At 42.9% G+C, this 16,306-nt stretch overlaps 1 protein-coding gene across 1 annotated transcript in view; it reads left to right on the plus strand.

Moving 5' to 3' along the window:
- The first annotated feature begins 867 nt into the window (after window positions 1-867).
- RIF1 (replication timing regulatory factor 1) overlaps window positions 868-16,306 on the plus strand; it is a 29,342-nt gene continuing 13,903 nt past the window's right edge. Inside the window, exons 1-19 of the mRNA XM_066190545.1 lie at window positions 868-1,028; window positions 2,217-2,295; window positions 3,077-3,173; window positions 4,592-4,722; window positions 5,153-5,244; window positions 6,841-7,030; window positions 7,662-7,754; window positions 7,854-7,992; window positions 8,749-8,900; window positions 9,755-9,875; window positions 10,958-11,131; window positions 11,396-11,506; window positions 11,751-11,813; window positions 12,450-12,550; window positions 12,931-13,017; window positions 13,664-13,737; window positions 13,852-14,032; window positions 15,422-15,529; window positions 15,792-15,941. Coding sequence (XP_066046642.1) covers window positions 868-1,028; window positions 2,217-2,295; window positions 3,077-3,173; window positions 4,592-4,722; window positions 5,153-5,244; window positions 6,841-7,030; window positions 7,662-7,754; window positions 7,854-7,992; window positions 8,749-8,900; window positions 9,755-9,875; window positions 10,958-11,131; window positions 11,396-11,506; window positions 11,751-11,813; window positions 12,450-12,550; window positions 12,931-13,017; window positions 13,664-13,737; window positions 13,852-14,032; window positions 15,422-15,529; window positions 15,792-15,941 — 2,304 coding nt within the window. The remainder of the gene's footprint in view (window positions 1,029-2,216; window positions 2,296-3,076; window positions 3,174-4,591; window positions 4,723-5,152; window positions 5,245-6,840; window positions 7,031-7,661; window positions 7,755-7,853; window positions 7,993-8,748; window positions 8,901-9,754; window positions 9,876-10,957; window positions 11,132-11,395; window positions 11,507-11,750; window positions 11,814-12,449; window positions 12,551-12,930; window positions 13,018-13,663; window positions 13,738-13,851; window positions 14,033-15,421; window positions 15,530-15,791; window positions 15,942-16,306) is intronic.

Raw genomic sequence — 16,306 nt, forward strand, 5'->3', positions numbered from 1 at the left:
GGACCAGGGAATACCTGGAATCCCCGTGGGATATTTTTTTGGCAAGAGACCTTTTCCAGGGCAGGCACAGGGAACCCTGGGGGTGACAAAGACTCCAGGACATCCCAGGGTTTTCCAACACTTTGGATTCGCTGCCAGGGCCGGGATTTCCTATTTCACCCCTCATCCCTCCAGCTGGGACATCCCCCACGCGGGGCTCCGGGAATTCCGGCTTATCCCGGCAGGTTTCTACGGAGCTGGAGGTTCATTTCCAGTCATTAATTAGGGGTTTGCGCTGACCTACAGCTTCCTCCCGAGGGGCAGCTGCGATCTCTGCTCTCCGTGACCAGGGACAGGAGCCAGCGAACGGCCGGAGCTGTTTGAGGGCATGATTAGGTGGGAAATTAGGGAAAGGTTCTTCCATCCAGCAGAGGGTGGCCTGGCACTGCCCAGGCTCGCCACGGCACGGTCACGGCCCCAAGGCTGCCAGAGCTCCAGGAGCGTTTGGACAGCGCTCTGAGGGTGGGATTGTTGCCCAGGGCCAGCAGTCGGACATGGGTCGTTCGGGATCGTTCGGGATCATTCGGGATCATTCCCCTTTTCCGCCGCTATTCCCTGACCCCGGTACTTGCGGCTTCGGGGCCCGGCTCGGACTGACCGCTCTCAGCGCCGGAGCGGCCCCGCCCCTCGGGCTGCCCCGCCCCTCCCGCGGCTCCTCCACCAATCAGCGGCGAGAGGCGGGGCCTCAGCGGGGCGCGGGAATCTCCGCGCCGCGCTCCCATTGGCCGCAGCCCGCGCGCCGCCGGGCCCGCGCGCGCCGCCATCTTAGCGCGGGAGGCGCGCGGGGTTGAGGGGCGGCCGCGCTGAGGGGGAGGCGGCGGCGCCGCCATGAGCGCTCCCGAGCCCGGCCCCGGCCCCGGCCCCGAGCCCGCCGTGCCCGAGCCCGAGCCCGATCCCGCCGGCTCCAGCCTCGGCCCGCTGCTCCAGACCCTGCAGGACCCCGCCGCCCCGCCGGGAGAGCTGACGGACGCGCACCTCACCATCATCAGGTGAGCGCGGCGGGGGACGCGCACGCTGCCGGCGGGGAGCGGAGGTTCCCTGAGGAGCCGGAGGGCTCCGGGAGCGCTCCGCGAGCGGGGACGTGCTGCCCCGGCTGCCGTGAGGGAGGCAGGGCTGGGGGCCGCGGGAGACATGCGGGGCTGGGGGGAGGGAAGGCAGGAAGGAGGAGGGAACGAGGGAGGAGTGAGGGGAGGAAGAGGAGGGAGGAAGGAGAGCTGCTTCCCAGGCTCTGAGCATCCCACAGCCTCCCTGCCCTCTTGGGTTTCTCGGGGGATCCTCGGAGATGGGTGAAGAACGCTGGGAAATTACAACTTTCTTTTAAAGACGAAGCCTTGCAGCTTGACGATTGGAAGGGTGGCGTTTTTTCGTTGCGCTTTTCGGAGCCATCGCGCCTTGGTTTGATTGAGTTTCTTTCTGGAAGGCGCTTCTTGCCCATCAGGTTGTGCCTTTACCTGCGTCTTTCCCATTTTATTATATGCAAAGGCACGATCTTTTCCTCTCAGTGTCTCCCTTCAGTTCTGCAGTGACTTTTAAAGCTGTAACCGCTCAGAAACTCAGATTTTACAGGTTTCCAGAAATAACTGACAGCAAAAAAAAAAAAAAAAAAAAAGTCCTGATGTAAATGTTAAGCAGCAACAGGTTTCTCAGGTTGTCCCTGAGTGACCGAACTCAGCAGGGTTTGGGTTTTGCAGTGAGAAACTGATGATTAACGTTTTGTGGGATAATTACAGCTTTCCTGCAGGGATGTTCCTCACATGTGACCAAAGTTATCCTTGTTGCTTGTCAGATTTTCCTGCATTCTGGAACTGCTCTGAACTTACGAGGAAAGTGCTTTTCCAGCTCCTGCGTTTCAGTTTTTCTCATTTGCAGCAAGTCATTTAAAGTTTGCCTGCTAAATTTTAATATTCTTCTAGAAGCTGACCAAAACGTGAAAGCCCTTAAGATTTTTATAAATATTTAGGCAGAAAACGAGTGATTACTCACTTTGTGCTATAACACAAGAGATTTTGCTGCTGGGTCAGACCTCGTGGTGGCATTTTCGCTCTTCAGCTCCTTCGGGCGTTGTTTGGATTTGTCAGAAATTCAAAAGTTCAGTCAGTTACAATGTGTTTCACTTGTAAATATCGTTTGTTGTTTCACTTGTAAATATCGTTTGTTTCCCCTCCTGCTCCTTGCAGTCGCTTGACTGGTGAAGGAGGCAAAGCGTTCTCTGCAGATGTCAGGAAACATTTCCCGCAGCTCTGCAAAGTGTTCAAGGTATGATTTGTCCACTCACTTCTCTTACGCTTCAATGAACAAAATTTATTTTGGTGGGCATTGAAAGACTCGAATTTAAGTTAATTTCTGGAGGCCTAGAATCATTGAGGTTGGAAAAGACCTCTGGGATTGTGGGATCCAACCTTTAATAGGGTAGTGACAGGGCAGGAAGGGGGTTTTTTTTGGCAAAATTGATCTTTCTTGTGAATTCTTGAGGAATTAGTGCAGAAAAACCCAAAGTGCTGGGTCTTGGATGTGTTCAGGCAGCATCCCGCAGTCAAATCTAATCTTCCAGCCAGAGGAGATTGTGTGTTTTGGCTGCCTTAAAAACACTTCAGAATTCAGAATATGCAGTAAATGTCAAGGTTTTTTTAAGGATTAGTGTAAAGGTTGTTCTCAGCCATTTTTTTTCCTTCTGATTTAGAAGCTTCAAAGCAATTGGAGAGTCAAGTGAGAGAACATAACGTGCACAGGCAAAGTGAAAGCCTTGAGATGTTTGGGATTTATTTCATTTAAGATGTTTTCATTACGGAGAGCAAAAAATGCCTTCAGCATTTATAAATATATATGTAAATAAAACCTCCAGTTGTTTTATTGATTCGGTGTGTGCAGAATTCAGGGAGGGTTTTCCTGCAAGGGTGCATTTCTCACCTGGTGTTTGCTTTTGAAATCTTCCCAGCAGTGTTTATATTCACACAATAAACACAATATTTCTCAGCTACTTTTCTAACCTGAGTTTCTGTGGATTTGGTTTGGTTTTTTGTTTGTTTTTTTTCTCCAGGCACACATTTCCAGTGCAGACTTGGAGCTCAGTAATGCGGCATTGCAGGCCTTGGGATTCTGCACTTTTAATTCAAATAACACAGCTGAATTATCTGGTAAGCAAACAAACTCTGAGCATAAATATATCCGTCAGAGCTCTTTCTTTATGTTTTTCTTAGCATTTATTGTAATTTAGACCAGGTTTAGTCTGTGATATGAGCAGTGTTCATTAATTACATCTTGCACACAACTACGGGGATAATTTTTCATGCTGTTACCCTAATTCTGCTTTACTAACTTCTAGTTTCATTAACTGCTTTGGCAGCAATTAGTACAGTAATTAGTTGTGTGGAATTAGTGATCCAAACAAAAATATTCTTGTGGGAAAAGAGTGAAGAACCTGTTTGTAGGATTTGAGGGTGCACAGTACAGCTTTCCCACATTTTCCAGCTTTTTCTTGGAGATTTCTTTGTTCCATGGAGTGGTTTGAGTTGGAAGAGACCATTAAAGGTCATCTTGTCCCTAAATATTTCAAATTAATCTAAAGCAATCCAAAACCCTCTGACCTGCATTCCTAGAAAGTGCGAAATCCCTTTCACTAAAGGTTTTGGTTTCGAGAGCTTGAGGCTTTGCCTCAAGGTAAGACCACAGGTTTTTGGTAGCAGGGGAAAGGACATTTTTACCATTTGAAACTGGTTCTTTTGCTTCTTCTCCTCCTCCATTTTTCCAGTGTCTTCACCTTTCCTATTACACAGAATTCCCCCTGATCCCCTGTGAGAGTGAGGCATTTCTGATAATGTCTGCGTGGAATCTTCCTTCCCTCTCATAACTCCTTTTTCCTGAGTGGTTGATAAATGACAATTCTGTTCCAGAACGTCAAGGCTCCATAAATCACCAAGCCCTGAAAACAATGGGCAGTTAAACAGGGAGGGAGAACGAGCAGCTCCTGTACCTTTGGGTGTGTTTTTGGTGCAGGTCTCCTTCCATTTCTCTTGATTGTGAGGTCATTCACCCACAAAGCACAAATTTGCAATAAATCCAACTCTTTACCCTTGAACTTTAAAGGTTTCCCCAGCTGTGTTCTTAGCTGGATCTAAGTCCTGTATTAACCTTTATTAATTTCTATGTCACGAGCTACGATTTTACCACTTTAATAACAAAAAAAACCTCTTGTGGTCTCTAAACCAAGTTTGTGCCAGTTTACGACCAAAGCGCTGCTAGATCCACTTAAAATCCAAGAAGTTTTGAATAATTAAATACTGAATCTTTAGCCCAGGTGTGAAAAAAGCTGTCTTTTAATTTTATGGATCCTTATAAAGATGATACAGATGCACTGCATTATTAGTATTTATGTATTTATGTATTAATATATTTTCAGCTGTTTTGGCTACTTTAGTAAGAGACAAACTGCTCCAAAGTAATGCTTAAGGCAATAAATCATTGGGAATTGCAGCTGGGCAAATGCAGGTGAGCTGAAGGACCTGGAATGTGTTTGAGGAGGATTATTTGGAGGGGTTTTGTGTTCTGTTTCCAGCCCCTGAAATCCAGGACTTGCTGGCGGCCGTGAACGGCGTCGCCGTGAAATCCTCCGACAAAAACACTCGCACTCGGGCGCTTTGGGTCATCTCCAAGCAGGCTTTTCCTCCAGAAATTGTCCAAAAGGAGGTGAGTGCCTTCATTTCTCTTTTGGGGGGACTCCTTTCTCACACAGAGGAGACTTCAGGAATGGTTAAAAAAAGGTGAGTTTCTTCATTTTCTCATTTTGGTGCTGTCTTTTCCTAGGGAGGGGAGGTAAATTCTTTTGTCACTCTCCACTCAGTGGCTTTTGAACCTAAAGGTTGTTTCCCACTGAATCTGACAGCCAAATATCAATCCTGGGAGGTGACCAGTTCAATTCTGAGGCAGAAATTATTGCTTTCCTTGAGGGGAAAGCTGCAATGTGAGCAGCTCTATCAGAAAGCAATGAGATGTCACAGGGGAGAAAGGTTGTGAATATTCCGGTTTATAACAAGAGCTGGCATACTCCTGGAAATGTCCTAATTCCAGCTCCTCATGGAGTTATTTGTATCTGGGTGCTGTTCTTTTGTTTCCTCAGGTGTCCAATATTCTGTCTACCCTGGAAACAATCCTGACTAAAGGAGAAGCTCAGTCCATTGTTGAATATGAAGCACTTAATGTCATTATACGGTGAGTGCTCTGCAATATTCAGTTGTCATCCTTTATTTAAACTCTTCATACAAAACCTTACTGCCACTAAAAGAAAAAAAAAACTTCAGTTCTTCTTGAGTTGTTTATTATGTTAAGGATTGTTTTCCTCCAGTGTTTCCCTGGTTTGGACTGGGCTAGAGGTGTTTGCTGAGTGCTCTGGGTTGGATTTGGGGTGGGAATGATGCTGATGACACCAAGGCTGTTTTAATTATTGCTGAGCACTGTTTGCTCTAAGTCAGGGACTTGTCACCCCACCTGTGGGGACACAGGAGCTGGGAGGGGACCCTGGGACAGCTGATCCCAGCTGACCAGGGGATATTCCATGGATTTGTGCCCAGGGCTGGGCTGGGGAGCTGCTGGGCCCTGGGTGGGAGCAGCTGCTCTCTGCACCATTTGTTGTGTGCATTAGCATTATAAAATATTACCTGAATAAGAATCTAATCATTCTGATACAGAAATTGGACAACATAGCTTTCATTTTTAATCACTTTTTAGGAATTATTTCCCAACTCTCACCTGAGCTTCCCAAATCGTGTTTTTACATTTTGTTTCCAGAACTTCCCTGTTTGAGAAATTCTCTGCCTTTATTTGGGGGTTTGTTTAAAAATCTCCCCATGGCAGCACATTTGAGTGCAATGTTTCCTGTCACTGTTGAAATTCCTGTTTAATTGCAAAGGTGACTTTTTAGGAGCGTCACTGTGGGCTCATTGTTCTGGTCAGCAGAACTCAAATATTCAAACTTTACTTGGTGGTAATTTAATTTCTGTATTAGTAAAGACACGGAGCTTGTTCCTTTACTCTTTAAGTTTTCTCTTAAGCTTTTGGCATCTGGTTTGAGCTGCAAATCCATTTTAAATACTTCATTGTAACAGTTCTTGTCCTCTGGCTTTAATGAAATGACTTGAGAGGCAGAACTTTTCCTTAGTACAGCAAATTCTCCATAAATTGTAGGGATGGGGATTTGGCTTTCCTGGGGAAAAGGAGAGCTTGACAAAATGCCTGGATTTTTAGATCCAGGTCAGCTTGATATTCCCATTTCTGCACCTTTTTTGGAGGTGTGTGGGATGGTGGGAATGTGTGGAATTTTGTCATCCTGTGCTTTAACAGTTTGGGAATAGGAAGATAAAATCTGTGACCAGGCCAGTGTTCGTGGAGTCCATGCAAACCTGGCTGGGGATTTTTCCTAAAGCTGCTGGGATTTATTCCCAGCTGTGTGGGAGCTGCCTGGGAGTTCCCTGGGGATGGTTCATGGCCAAACTTTCCCTTGGGCATTGTGAATTCCTGGCAGGCTCTCAGCTCCTTCACCCCAAATAATCGTGATCTAAAACAGAAAGGCCAGCTCTCGAGTCAGGCTGTTGTGCTTTGGGAGAGGTTTATCTGAAATAACACTCGAACTTGGCAGTTTTAATACAAATTAATTTAAAAAAAATGAAATTAAAAAAATCAGAATGACTTCCTTTAAATCACAAATGGAATCAGAGCATTTATTGCTGATATAAAGATAATTTGAGTGCCTGAGCTGGCAGCTGGAGATCTATAATCTCTTTTTTTGTGGGATTTTTCTTTTGGATCCAGCTTAATGGAGCAAACCCCAGCCCAGATGGGAGAAGAAGCAGTGAGGTGGGCAAAGCTGATCATCCCTCTGGTTGTCCACTCAGCTCACAAAGTGCAGCTAAGAGGTGCCACTGCCCTGGAGATGGGGATGCCACTGCTCCTGCAGAAGCAGCAGGAGGTGGCAGCTGTCACCGAGCACCTGATGACCACAGTGAGTGACAGTGCTGGCCCTCGGGTCAACGGGAGCGTTTAGGGGGTGTTGGGGCTTTAATTTGATTTCCTGGGCTTCGACAGCAACTTCTTGATGCCATTTTTAATGTTAAAAATGAATGGAAATGGAAATGTAGAACCACTGCAAAAAAGTGCCCCCCCCCCCCCAAAAAAAAAGGGACCAAAAAAAGCAACAGAGGGGAGGAGAAACAGAATTTGGAGGCAGGAAAGCAGAGGATACTCGATATTTTCCTTTAGGATTCCCCAGCCTGCGCAGCAGCAGCAGCCCTTGGGTGTTTCTGATGAAGTTTTTCATGTTCCCCTTCACTTCCAGGACTTGGTTTATTTATTTGACCTTATTTTCCAACCAAACCAGGTGGTGTTTGGGGATCAGGGTGTGTTTTGACTTTAGAGTGGGAGGAGATGGAGATATTTGAAGAAACACATTTTGCTTTGTTGGTTGCCGCTGTCAGAATAACAGATTTCAACAGAAAAGAGAATCAGGTGTGTGGTACAGAATGAAATCCTGATGTAGAAACAGGTTGGTTGTATCCCCAGACGTTGATCTGTTTAGCTTTTTAAAATATTTTAAATCCATTCCTTGTAGAAATTTTCTCCCTTTCTCCCTGCAGAAATTAATTTCCGAACTCCAGAAATTATTCTCCACGAAGAACGAAACCTTCGTGTTAAAGCTGTGGCCCCTCTTTGTCAGGCTGCTGGGAAAGGTGAGCAGAAAAAGCAAGAAAACCTTTGAGAAAAGGCAGGTTTTCAACAGCAGGAATGAAATTAAGTAATTAAACTGTGAATTTGCTTCTCCTGCCCAGACCCTGCACCGCAGTGGCAGCTTCATCAACTCCCTGCTGCAGCTGGAGGAGCTGGGGTTCCGCTCCAGCTCCCCAGTGGTGAAGAAAATTGCCTTCATTGCGTGGAAAAGCCTCATTGATAATTTTGCTCTAAATCCAGGTAGATTTTTAAAGAAAAAAAAATTTTAATCCTGGCTTCTTTTGCTTACTTTGATACATAACTGGAAAAAGTCTGTTCGTGGTCGTTGCGTTGTTTGTGTATCCAAATGGCGCAGAAAAATTTGTTGGGGGTTTTTTGTTGGGTTTTTTTCTTGTTTTGTTTTCTTTTTGAGAATATTGAAGGTTTTTGGGTTTCTTTGGGGTTTTTTTCATGTTTTCTTTTTGAGGAAATTGAAGTTTTTGGAGTTTCTTTGTTGTTGGTTTTTTTTCTTGTTTCGTTTTCTTATTGAGGCAAGTCGATAATTTAATAATTTTTTTCTACCCTAATTTTTCTGCTGGGAGTGCTAGAAATAGAATAAAATTAGGAAATGATGCTTTGCAGTGCTATAATTGATCCAAACAGCAATGAAACAGAGAATAAAACACCCTGTATATTTTATTTTGGATGCTGTGGTTTAACTGGAAGAAAGGCAACACTTGAGGATTCCAGAGGTGTTAAAAAAAAAGTTGTTTAAAAACTTTTTGGACAAGTTTTTAGTCTACCCTGTGTGAAAAGACAATATTTTTTATTTTGTGCTTCTAATTAGAGCAGTGAGAGAATTTGAAAAGTTGGTGTGGTTGAGTTTTGCAAATTCCTGGTAAATCGAATTCGAAGCTGAAATTTAATTAATTTATTAGGAAAAGACATAATGGTTGAAATAATTTTTGTGATTTAATGATTGGTGTTGTTTGAAGTGTTCCTTTTTTGATCTCCCAGACATCCTGTGCAGTGCTAAAAGGCTGAAGCTGCTGATGCAGCCCCTGAGCTCCATCCACGTGAGGACAGAGGCTCTGGCACTGACCAAGCTGGAGGTGTGGTGGTATCTGCTGATGAGGCTGGGGCCTCACCTGCCCTCCAACTTTGAGCAGGTAACACAGGAGACAATAATCCTCCTCCCTGTGCAGCTCTGAGGGTGTAAAATCATCCCTGCTGCTTCCCTTTGGGGTTTGTCACTGAAATCAAACTCCCTCCTGGAAGCAGTTTGTCCTGGAGTGTGACTTGCAGAAGGAAGATTTGGGACTCACAGCCCCAAAATGTTGGAGAGTCTGTGGGAATGTACTGTGAGCGTCTCTGAAAACCTCCCCTGGGTGCAGTCATAGATAATATTTTGCCAAGACCTCTTAAATTTGTGTTCCAGGTGACAGTTCCCAATGGAAGCTGGTTTGTAGCAGCACATTTATCCAAAATCAGTTCAGTGACTGTGTAACCACAGCTTTGTGTGACCAGAATGAAATTCTGGTGTCCCAGAATTTACAGTTTCGGGGCAGATATTTGGGGAAAAAATACAGTTATTATGGCAAACGCCACTTACACTTGTGAAATAAAGGCTCTTTTCTCCTTTCACCAAGGAAGTGTGGGCTTGGAAAAGGCTACCATAGGAAAACTGAGGAAAAGGTCATAAATATTTAGGAAGACAGAAAGAAAAATGATGCAGGTGGTGCATTTCTAGTCACATTATAAGTAGAACGGGCCTGTTTCTGTTCAACACCCTAATTTCATGAATTTAATCTTCAAGATGAGAGTAAAGGCAGGGAAAAGTGTTTTCTTGGGGTTGTTAAGACACATTACATCCAACAGGAATTTTTGTTTGATCAGACACTCCTGATTCATTGTAAATACCCCGAATGTCTGATTTGTGAGCAGCAGCCCAGTGGGTGATGTTTGAAATGAGGTTTTTTTCCGGCTTGCACCTGTTGTAGCTGTCGCTGGGCTCCCTTTGCAGGTTTGTGTCCCATTAATCCAGAGCACCCTGAGTGTGGATTCTGCTGCTGCTGCATTCCCTGGAACCCCCTCACGCCCCAACACCTCCAGCCTGGCCTCAGCAACCCCTGGGCAGAAATCAGGTACTGAAACATCAACGTGGTGACATTTCCAGCTGCATTTCACATGCAGAGACTCTTTCCTCCCTCTTCTCTCCCCTCTCTTCTCTTCCTCATGTTTCTTCTTTTCCTTTGATAATTATTGTCCTTGAAAACAGTGATTTTTGCTGCATGCTCACTGCAGGGCTCATGATTTATGTTGGGTAAAATGAGGCTGTTGCAATCATTATTTAAAAAGTTGTGTCAGTTTGAGGACAGTTTTAATGTCCTGAATTGTGTTCTCTGTGGCAAGGGAGCTCTGGTTTGAAATCTTATTTTTCGTGTATTATTATATGTGCTATTTCTGTGTGCCCTTTTATTTCTGTAACATTTTTGGTTTCTGCCTGAAGAATAGACAATCTTGGAATGGTTTGTCTTGGAAAGGACCTGAAAACTCATTCAGGGATGAGCTTAAAGCTCATCCCAATCCCTTTCAGGGATGGACACTCTGTTCCAGGGCTTCCCCACCCTCCCAGGAAGGAATTCCTTCCCCAAATCCCATCTCACCCTGCCCAGTGATGATGATGATCCATCAGGAATTTTCATACTTTGCCCACATGTGAAACCACATCTATTTGAGCTTTTTAATCTAAATATCCAATAAAATCTCCTGGTTTTTCTTCCCTTTCTGGAACCTTGTGCCATTCTGTTCTGCTGTCATTAGGAGCCTCAGGGGTGTCCTGGATTTGGGGAGTTTTCTGTGTTCCCTATTTTAAAAAGTTAAAAGCTGTGGAGATCACAGCTGAGTTGGTCAAAAGATTTTGCCAAGACCTCTTAAATCTGTGTCCCAGGTGACAATTTCCTACGGAAACTGTTTTGTAGCAGCACATTTACCCAAAAACAACTCAGTGCCTGTGTAACCCCAGCTTCCATGGAGATTTGTGTGGGCAAAATAAAATTCTAGTGTCCCAGAATTTACAATTTTGGGGCAGATATTAAAAATATTGCAAACCCTGCTTACCTGAGAAACCTGGTTTCAACCAGCACCACTCATGATTCGCCCTTTTCTTGAGGAATTTGAGGTTTTTTCCCTGGAATTGAGCTTTGATTGGTGTCGTTTCCCTCAGGTCCTTTCCCATTTGTGAGCCCAGGCACTCCCAGGATGGCCCTGAACAGCAGCACAGCAGGAGCGGTGCTCTTCCCTTCCATCCAGCTCCTGGCCCTGGAAATGCTGCTCCACTTCCTCATGGGACCACAAGTGGTGGATTTTGCCAAGCAGAACAAGCTCGTGCTTAGTTTAGGTACGTGAATTTTATATGTATTATTTTAAATTTTTTAATTTTTTAAAAAAACGCGTTTGCATGATCTCAAACCCTGTCTGTTGGAACAAAACTGTTTCAACTTCTAAGTTTAAAATGATTTTAAGTGTTATCATCTTGTAGCTGTTTTTATGTTAAAAAATGCTGTAAATACACAAATACTCGATTCTTTTTAGGGCTGATTTTCCCAGTCAACTGCCAAGTAACAGGATTATGGAATGTGTGTGTTTTTTTTTGTTCTTGTAGAGCCTCTGCAGTACCCACTGATCAGTAGCCCTTCTTTTTTTTGTAAGCATGCCAGCACCCTGATAAACGCTGTTCAGGATGGCTTTGTTGCAATTGGAAAAGAAGTTCCTGGTAAGAATCCAGCGATGAGATTTGAAACGTTTCTTGGGCAATCGAGTGGGCGAGAGGGAAACACAAGAAATCAACTCTTGGTGTGATACCCTGAGGTTATGAAAAGTACAACTGCTCTGACTTGAATTGACATTTGAGTTTTGGCTGGAATCAAAATCAAATCTTTTCACACAATTTGTATTTTAGCTGCGGTTTGGTTGGGTATTTTTATTGCAGACTGAGTAAAACCGTTGTTGCCTTGCAGATTGTTTGCTGAATGTTATCTGGAAGGACGTAAATGGATATGTAAAAACAGCAATTGAAGCAGGTAAAAAGGGTTTTATTTTCTTTATTTCGGCATTGCTCACCAGTCTGAGGTGGTTTATATTGAAACTAAACCATGAATTGTTAATGCTTCATTGCTTGGGTTTAGTTTGAATCAATAATTCTGTTTTATTTTAAAGCAATTTCAAAAGGAAAACAACTCCTCCTCAAGTCTTTAGTGCTGAGGAATGGAGACAAAAATTCAAGTTTTTTGACTCTGGTGCCTTTTTTTCTTCATTGAAATTCTGTTCCATAATAAACTCTGGTGTTTATAAAAGTTCTTTCCTGTTTTAAAAGTGTCCTTTATCCAAGGAAAGTCCAGAATATTCTTAATAATGCAAACTTTTCTATTGAAAATTGAACAGGAAATGAACAAGCTTTCTTTGGATGAATACAAAACTCCACAACTTAAATGCATCAGAATTCAAATCCTTAATGAAACAAAGGTGTTTCCATTTCCTGATTAAAACTGAAAGTTTTTATTTAAACTTTAAAATTTCAGTTATGCTATGAGCAGAATTGGTACCTGAATCTCTGAAGAATTTGGTAAATTTTTACAAATTTACACAAGATTTTTTGTTTGTTTTTCTGCTAAAAGTTGGAACCATTCTGCTCTGACTGGAAATGTTCTTTGTTCCAGGGAATAAAAAAGAGAAGCAGGGCTCAGAAATCCTGACCATGTTACTCCAGGCCTTAAAAAACACTGTGAGGTCAAATTCTCTGCCTGTGCAGAAAATCCTGGTGAGTTTTGCTTGAAAAGCATTTTGAGATTAGCAGAATTGGGTACATGGTTCTCTTATGCTTCAAAAAACACTTTGGACACCTTTATGGATTTTTTTTTTGTTGTTCTTTAACTGAAGGAAATTGTCTCCATTTTACTTTTATTTTTCTTTTTATTCAATTTTAATTTAATTCAATTTTATTTTGTTTTTATTTATTATTTTTATTTTATTATAAAAGTAACATTGTTTCAATTTTACTTTGATTTGATTTATTTGTGGCGTTGCTTAAAGCATTTGAACCCTCAGAAAAACATATTTAAATAAATATATATATATATAAAATTTATTTAAATAAAAAATATATTTAAATGTATTTTTTTTTCTCATCTTCTGCTTTAGTCTCTCATTGATATCACTGTCAAGGAGTTGCCTCCCAAAGTCTTGGGCTCCCCAGCTTATCAGGTTGCTGATATGGATCTTTTAAATGTAAGTCTGAATTAATTCTGGGACTTTACGAATGCTGAAAGGGATTGGGAAGTCAGATTATTTCATGTTCCACGTGCACACTTGATTTGCACTCTGAGGAGTAATTCAACTGTCTCTAATTAATGAATTTACTGCAGAAAAAGGGCCGACGGTCAATAGTGGATATTGTTCTGTGTGCTGCATCAGAAGGGAGGAACAGAAATAAAATATTCAGAAAATAATCACCAAAAAGCTGTGAAAAAAGGCTGAAATGCTGCTGAATGTGGGGCTTTTTTTTTTTGTTTGGAGAGGAGCAGACTCAGCAGGAAGGAGTGTGCCCCCTGGTTGAAGTTTTAATTGTTAAATACAGATATTCAATACATTTTGTTAAATACTCTCAACATTAGCAAAGCTGAAATACTTGGGATAGATTTGAACAGAAGTTGCCCAAAAGATCTCTTGCTGTACCCTGGAAATAAACAAATCCCAGGATCTCTTAGGATTTCCAGTTTTCCCTCTTATTTTTATGTTGAAATGTTAAAATTGACAGTTTTGGACAACATAATAATTGTGAATTTCTGGCTCAGGGTTAAATACAACTTGTGGAAGTGAGGCAGCCATTTCATGTGATCAGTGCTGTTTGAACCTCTTCAATTTCTCTTCTCAGGGAACTCCAGCTTTGTTCCTAATCCAGCTGCCTTTCCATAACAATCTCTTGGAATGCTGTGTGACAGATGAGAGGTACGTGGAGCTTTGAGCATCCCTTAGAGAACACCACAGAATTTTATTTATTTCCCCTCTAATTTCAGCTAGAAAAAACCAAAACCTCTTACCTTTGGAATTTCTTTTCCCCAGATTCTTTGGGATTCTGGAAACTCTGGTGGGTTTTGCCCTGTCTGGACCCACCTCTGCCCTGGCTTTCAGTGAGTCTGTGCTCTGTGTCATTGATCAGAGTGCAGGGCAGGTGGGAAACAAGGAGCACCTCTGGAGGATGTGGAGTATTGTTGTTCATCCTCTCACTGAGTGGATTAATCAGGTAATTCATCAATTAATTCATTCATCAGTGGCTTTTGGTTCTCTTCCCCACCCCCAGAACCTCACAGGAGAACTTTGCTGAGCATTTATCTGAAATCTGGTGGGTTTTTTTGGGAATTCCACGCTTGGAAGTGATACTGAAATTAGATAGCTTGGCATAATCCTGCTGGTAAAAAACCATGGGAAGCTTCCCTCCAGGAGCTGTTAACTTCTAAATACCATGAAAATAAATCCCAGATTGGAATCTTCAGGGTGTGATTAGACCAGAGTTTTACTCATCTTTGGCATCTTTGATGTAATAAAAGCCATAGAAATGATAATATTCAAGAGATTTAGCAGCTTATTTACTAGAAATACGTTGATGGTAATGGAGGAGTTGCTGAATGAATTAATCCTCATTAGTCATTAGATCTAAAAAGCATCAAATTGATGAAGAAATTGGATTTTACAGCAGCATGGACACAGGGAATGGCTTCCCAGTGCCAGAGGACAGGGATGGATGGGATGTGGGAAGGAATTCCTGGCTGGGAGGGTGGGGAGGGGCTGGAATGGAATTCCCAGAGAAGCTTTGCCTTCCTGAGATCTGTGTTATTGATCAGCCAATGTAAAATTTGGTGTCCTGGGAGTAGAACATCCATGGAGATGATCCCTGCTTTGAGTTCTGTTACCCAGATTTTCAGAGTTTCAACGAGGTGAATTTGGCTGTGGCCAGGTCAGAGCCTCATCCCAAACTGGAGCAACAAGGGCTGACTTAAAAATTAATTACAACCTCATTAACAACGACCTGATTAACAGGCATTTCCTCATGGGCCTTTGCTGTGTGACATTTCTGCCTTCCCATGCCTTGACCGTCCCTGGGAGTGTCAAGGCCAGGCTGGGACAGTGGGAAGTGTGGGATGAGATGAGTGGGCTTGGAATGAGATGAATTTCAAGGTCCCTTCCAGCCCAACCCATTCCAGGATTCTCTAAGTGTGGCCATCACTGACTGCAAATAAAATAAGTGATAAACACATCAGACGTTTCCTGACAGGTTGGTTGAATTCTTGGGATGTATTTTGGCATTTGGAAACAGCTTTTTACCCTTTTTGCTGGCAGGATCCTCTTGAAAGAGCAGAATATCTGATTTCAAACTGTATTTATGACAGTGAATCAGGAACAGCCTCGTTTGTCATCCCACTTTTGCAGCTTCATTAACGGCCCTGTTTGAGACAAAATTTGGGGGGGTCTCCTCTAAAAAAGCAGATTTCAGCAGCTCTAATCCCTACCGGTTTGGGAGATAACCTCCTTGGAGAAAAGTGGAAAAAAACTGTTTATTTGACCAGCAAAGTATTCACAGGTATGAAAACATGAATAATACTAAAGCATAAAACTTTTTTTTTTCTTGTTGCAGAATAACGAGGTGAACCAAGGGGATGCCCTGGAACACAACTTCAGTGCTGTGTACAGTGCTTTGCTGCTGCCAGTAGCCCACGTTTTCCCCACTCAGGGATTCCCACAGGTAACACCCAATGAATCAAATTAATTAAAAAACCAAGTGGGACTGATAAAATCTCTGAACTCTCGGAGCTGACTTTGGGTTCATTCAGCTGGGTTTTGGCTTCAGGACACCACCTATATCGCATTGATTTAAAACCTTAAACCTCCAGCTTCAAACCCTACAGAATTCCCTAGATTTGACAGAAGGAAGAAAGCATAAATCAGCTTTTTCCTCTGTGCACAGAAATGGATATTTCTCCACTTTTTCTCTCTCGTTTTTAAAGGCAACTTTGAAATCCTTGCTGCGCTCTTGGTCAGACCTGTACCGAGCTTTTGCTCGCTGTGCTGCTCTGGTTGCAACAGCAGAAGAAAACCTGTGCTGTGAAGAGCTTTGTGCTAAAATATTATCTGGGCTAGAAGGTGAAACTCCAGTAGTGAGTATAAAACATATCATTTAGCAGATCTCTTCTGAATTAGATGGAAAGAACGTGTTGTAAATTTTAATGCAGCGATTTCTGTAACGTGGAGTGGTCTGGGGGAGACTTGAAGCTTTAATTTGCTGACAGGAGTTGGGAGAGAAATAAAGGGAGGGAGTAAAAACAATTATAAATTATTTTTAAATTATTAAATATTCAGTAGTTCAACAGATTTTAGATTTGGCTTCTAATTAATAATAGTGAGTGTCATGGTGGTGGTAAATGGGATTTGTCCAGGTGAAATGTGTTTGGAAATACCACAAACCCAGGCACTGCAGTTAGGAAGGAGGGACGTGGATCCATCAGCGTTGTACACTAAAATT

The sequence above is a fragment of the Chamaea fasciata genome, unplaced genomic scaffold, assembly GCF_029207755.1.
Source record: "Chamaea fasciata isolate MVZ Bird 193981 ecotype frontalis unplaced genomic scaffold, bChaFas1.0.hap1 SCAF_8, whole genome shotgun sequence".
Classification (NCBI taxonomy): domain Eukaryota; kingdom Metazoa; phylum Chordata; class Aves; order Passeriformes; family Sylviidae; genus Chamaea; species Chamaea fasciata.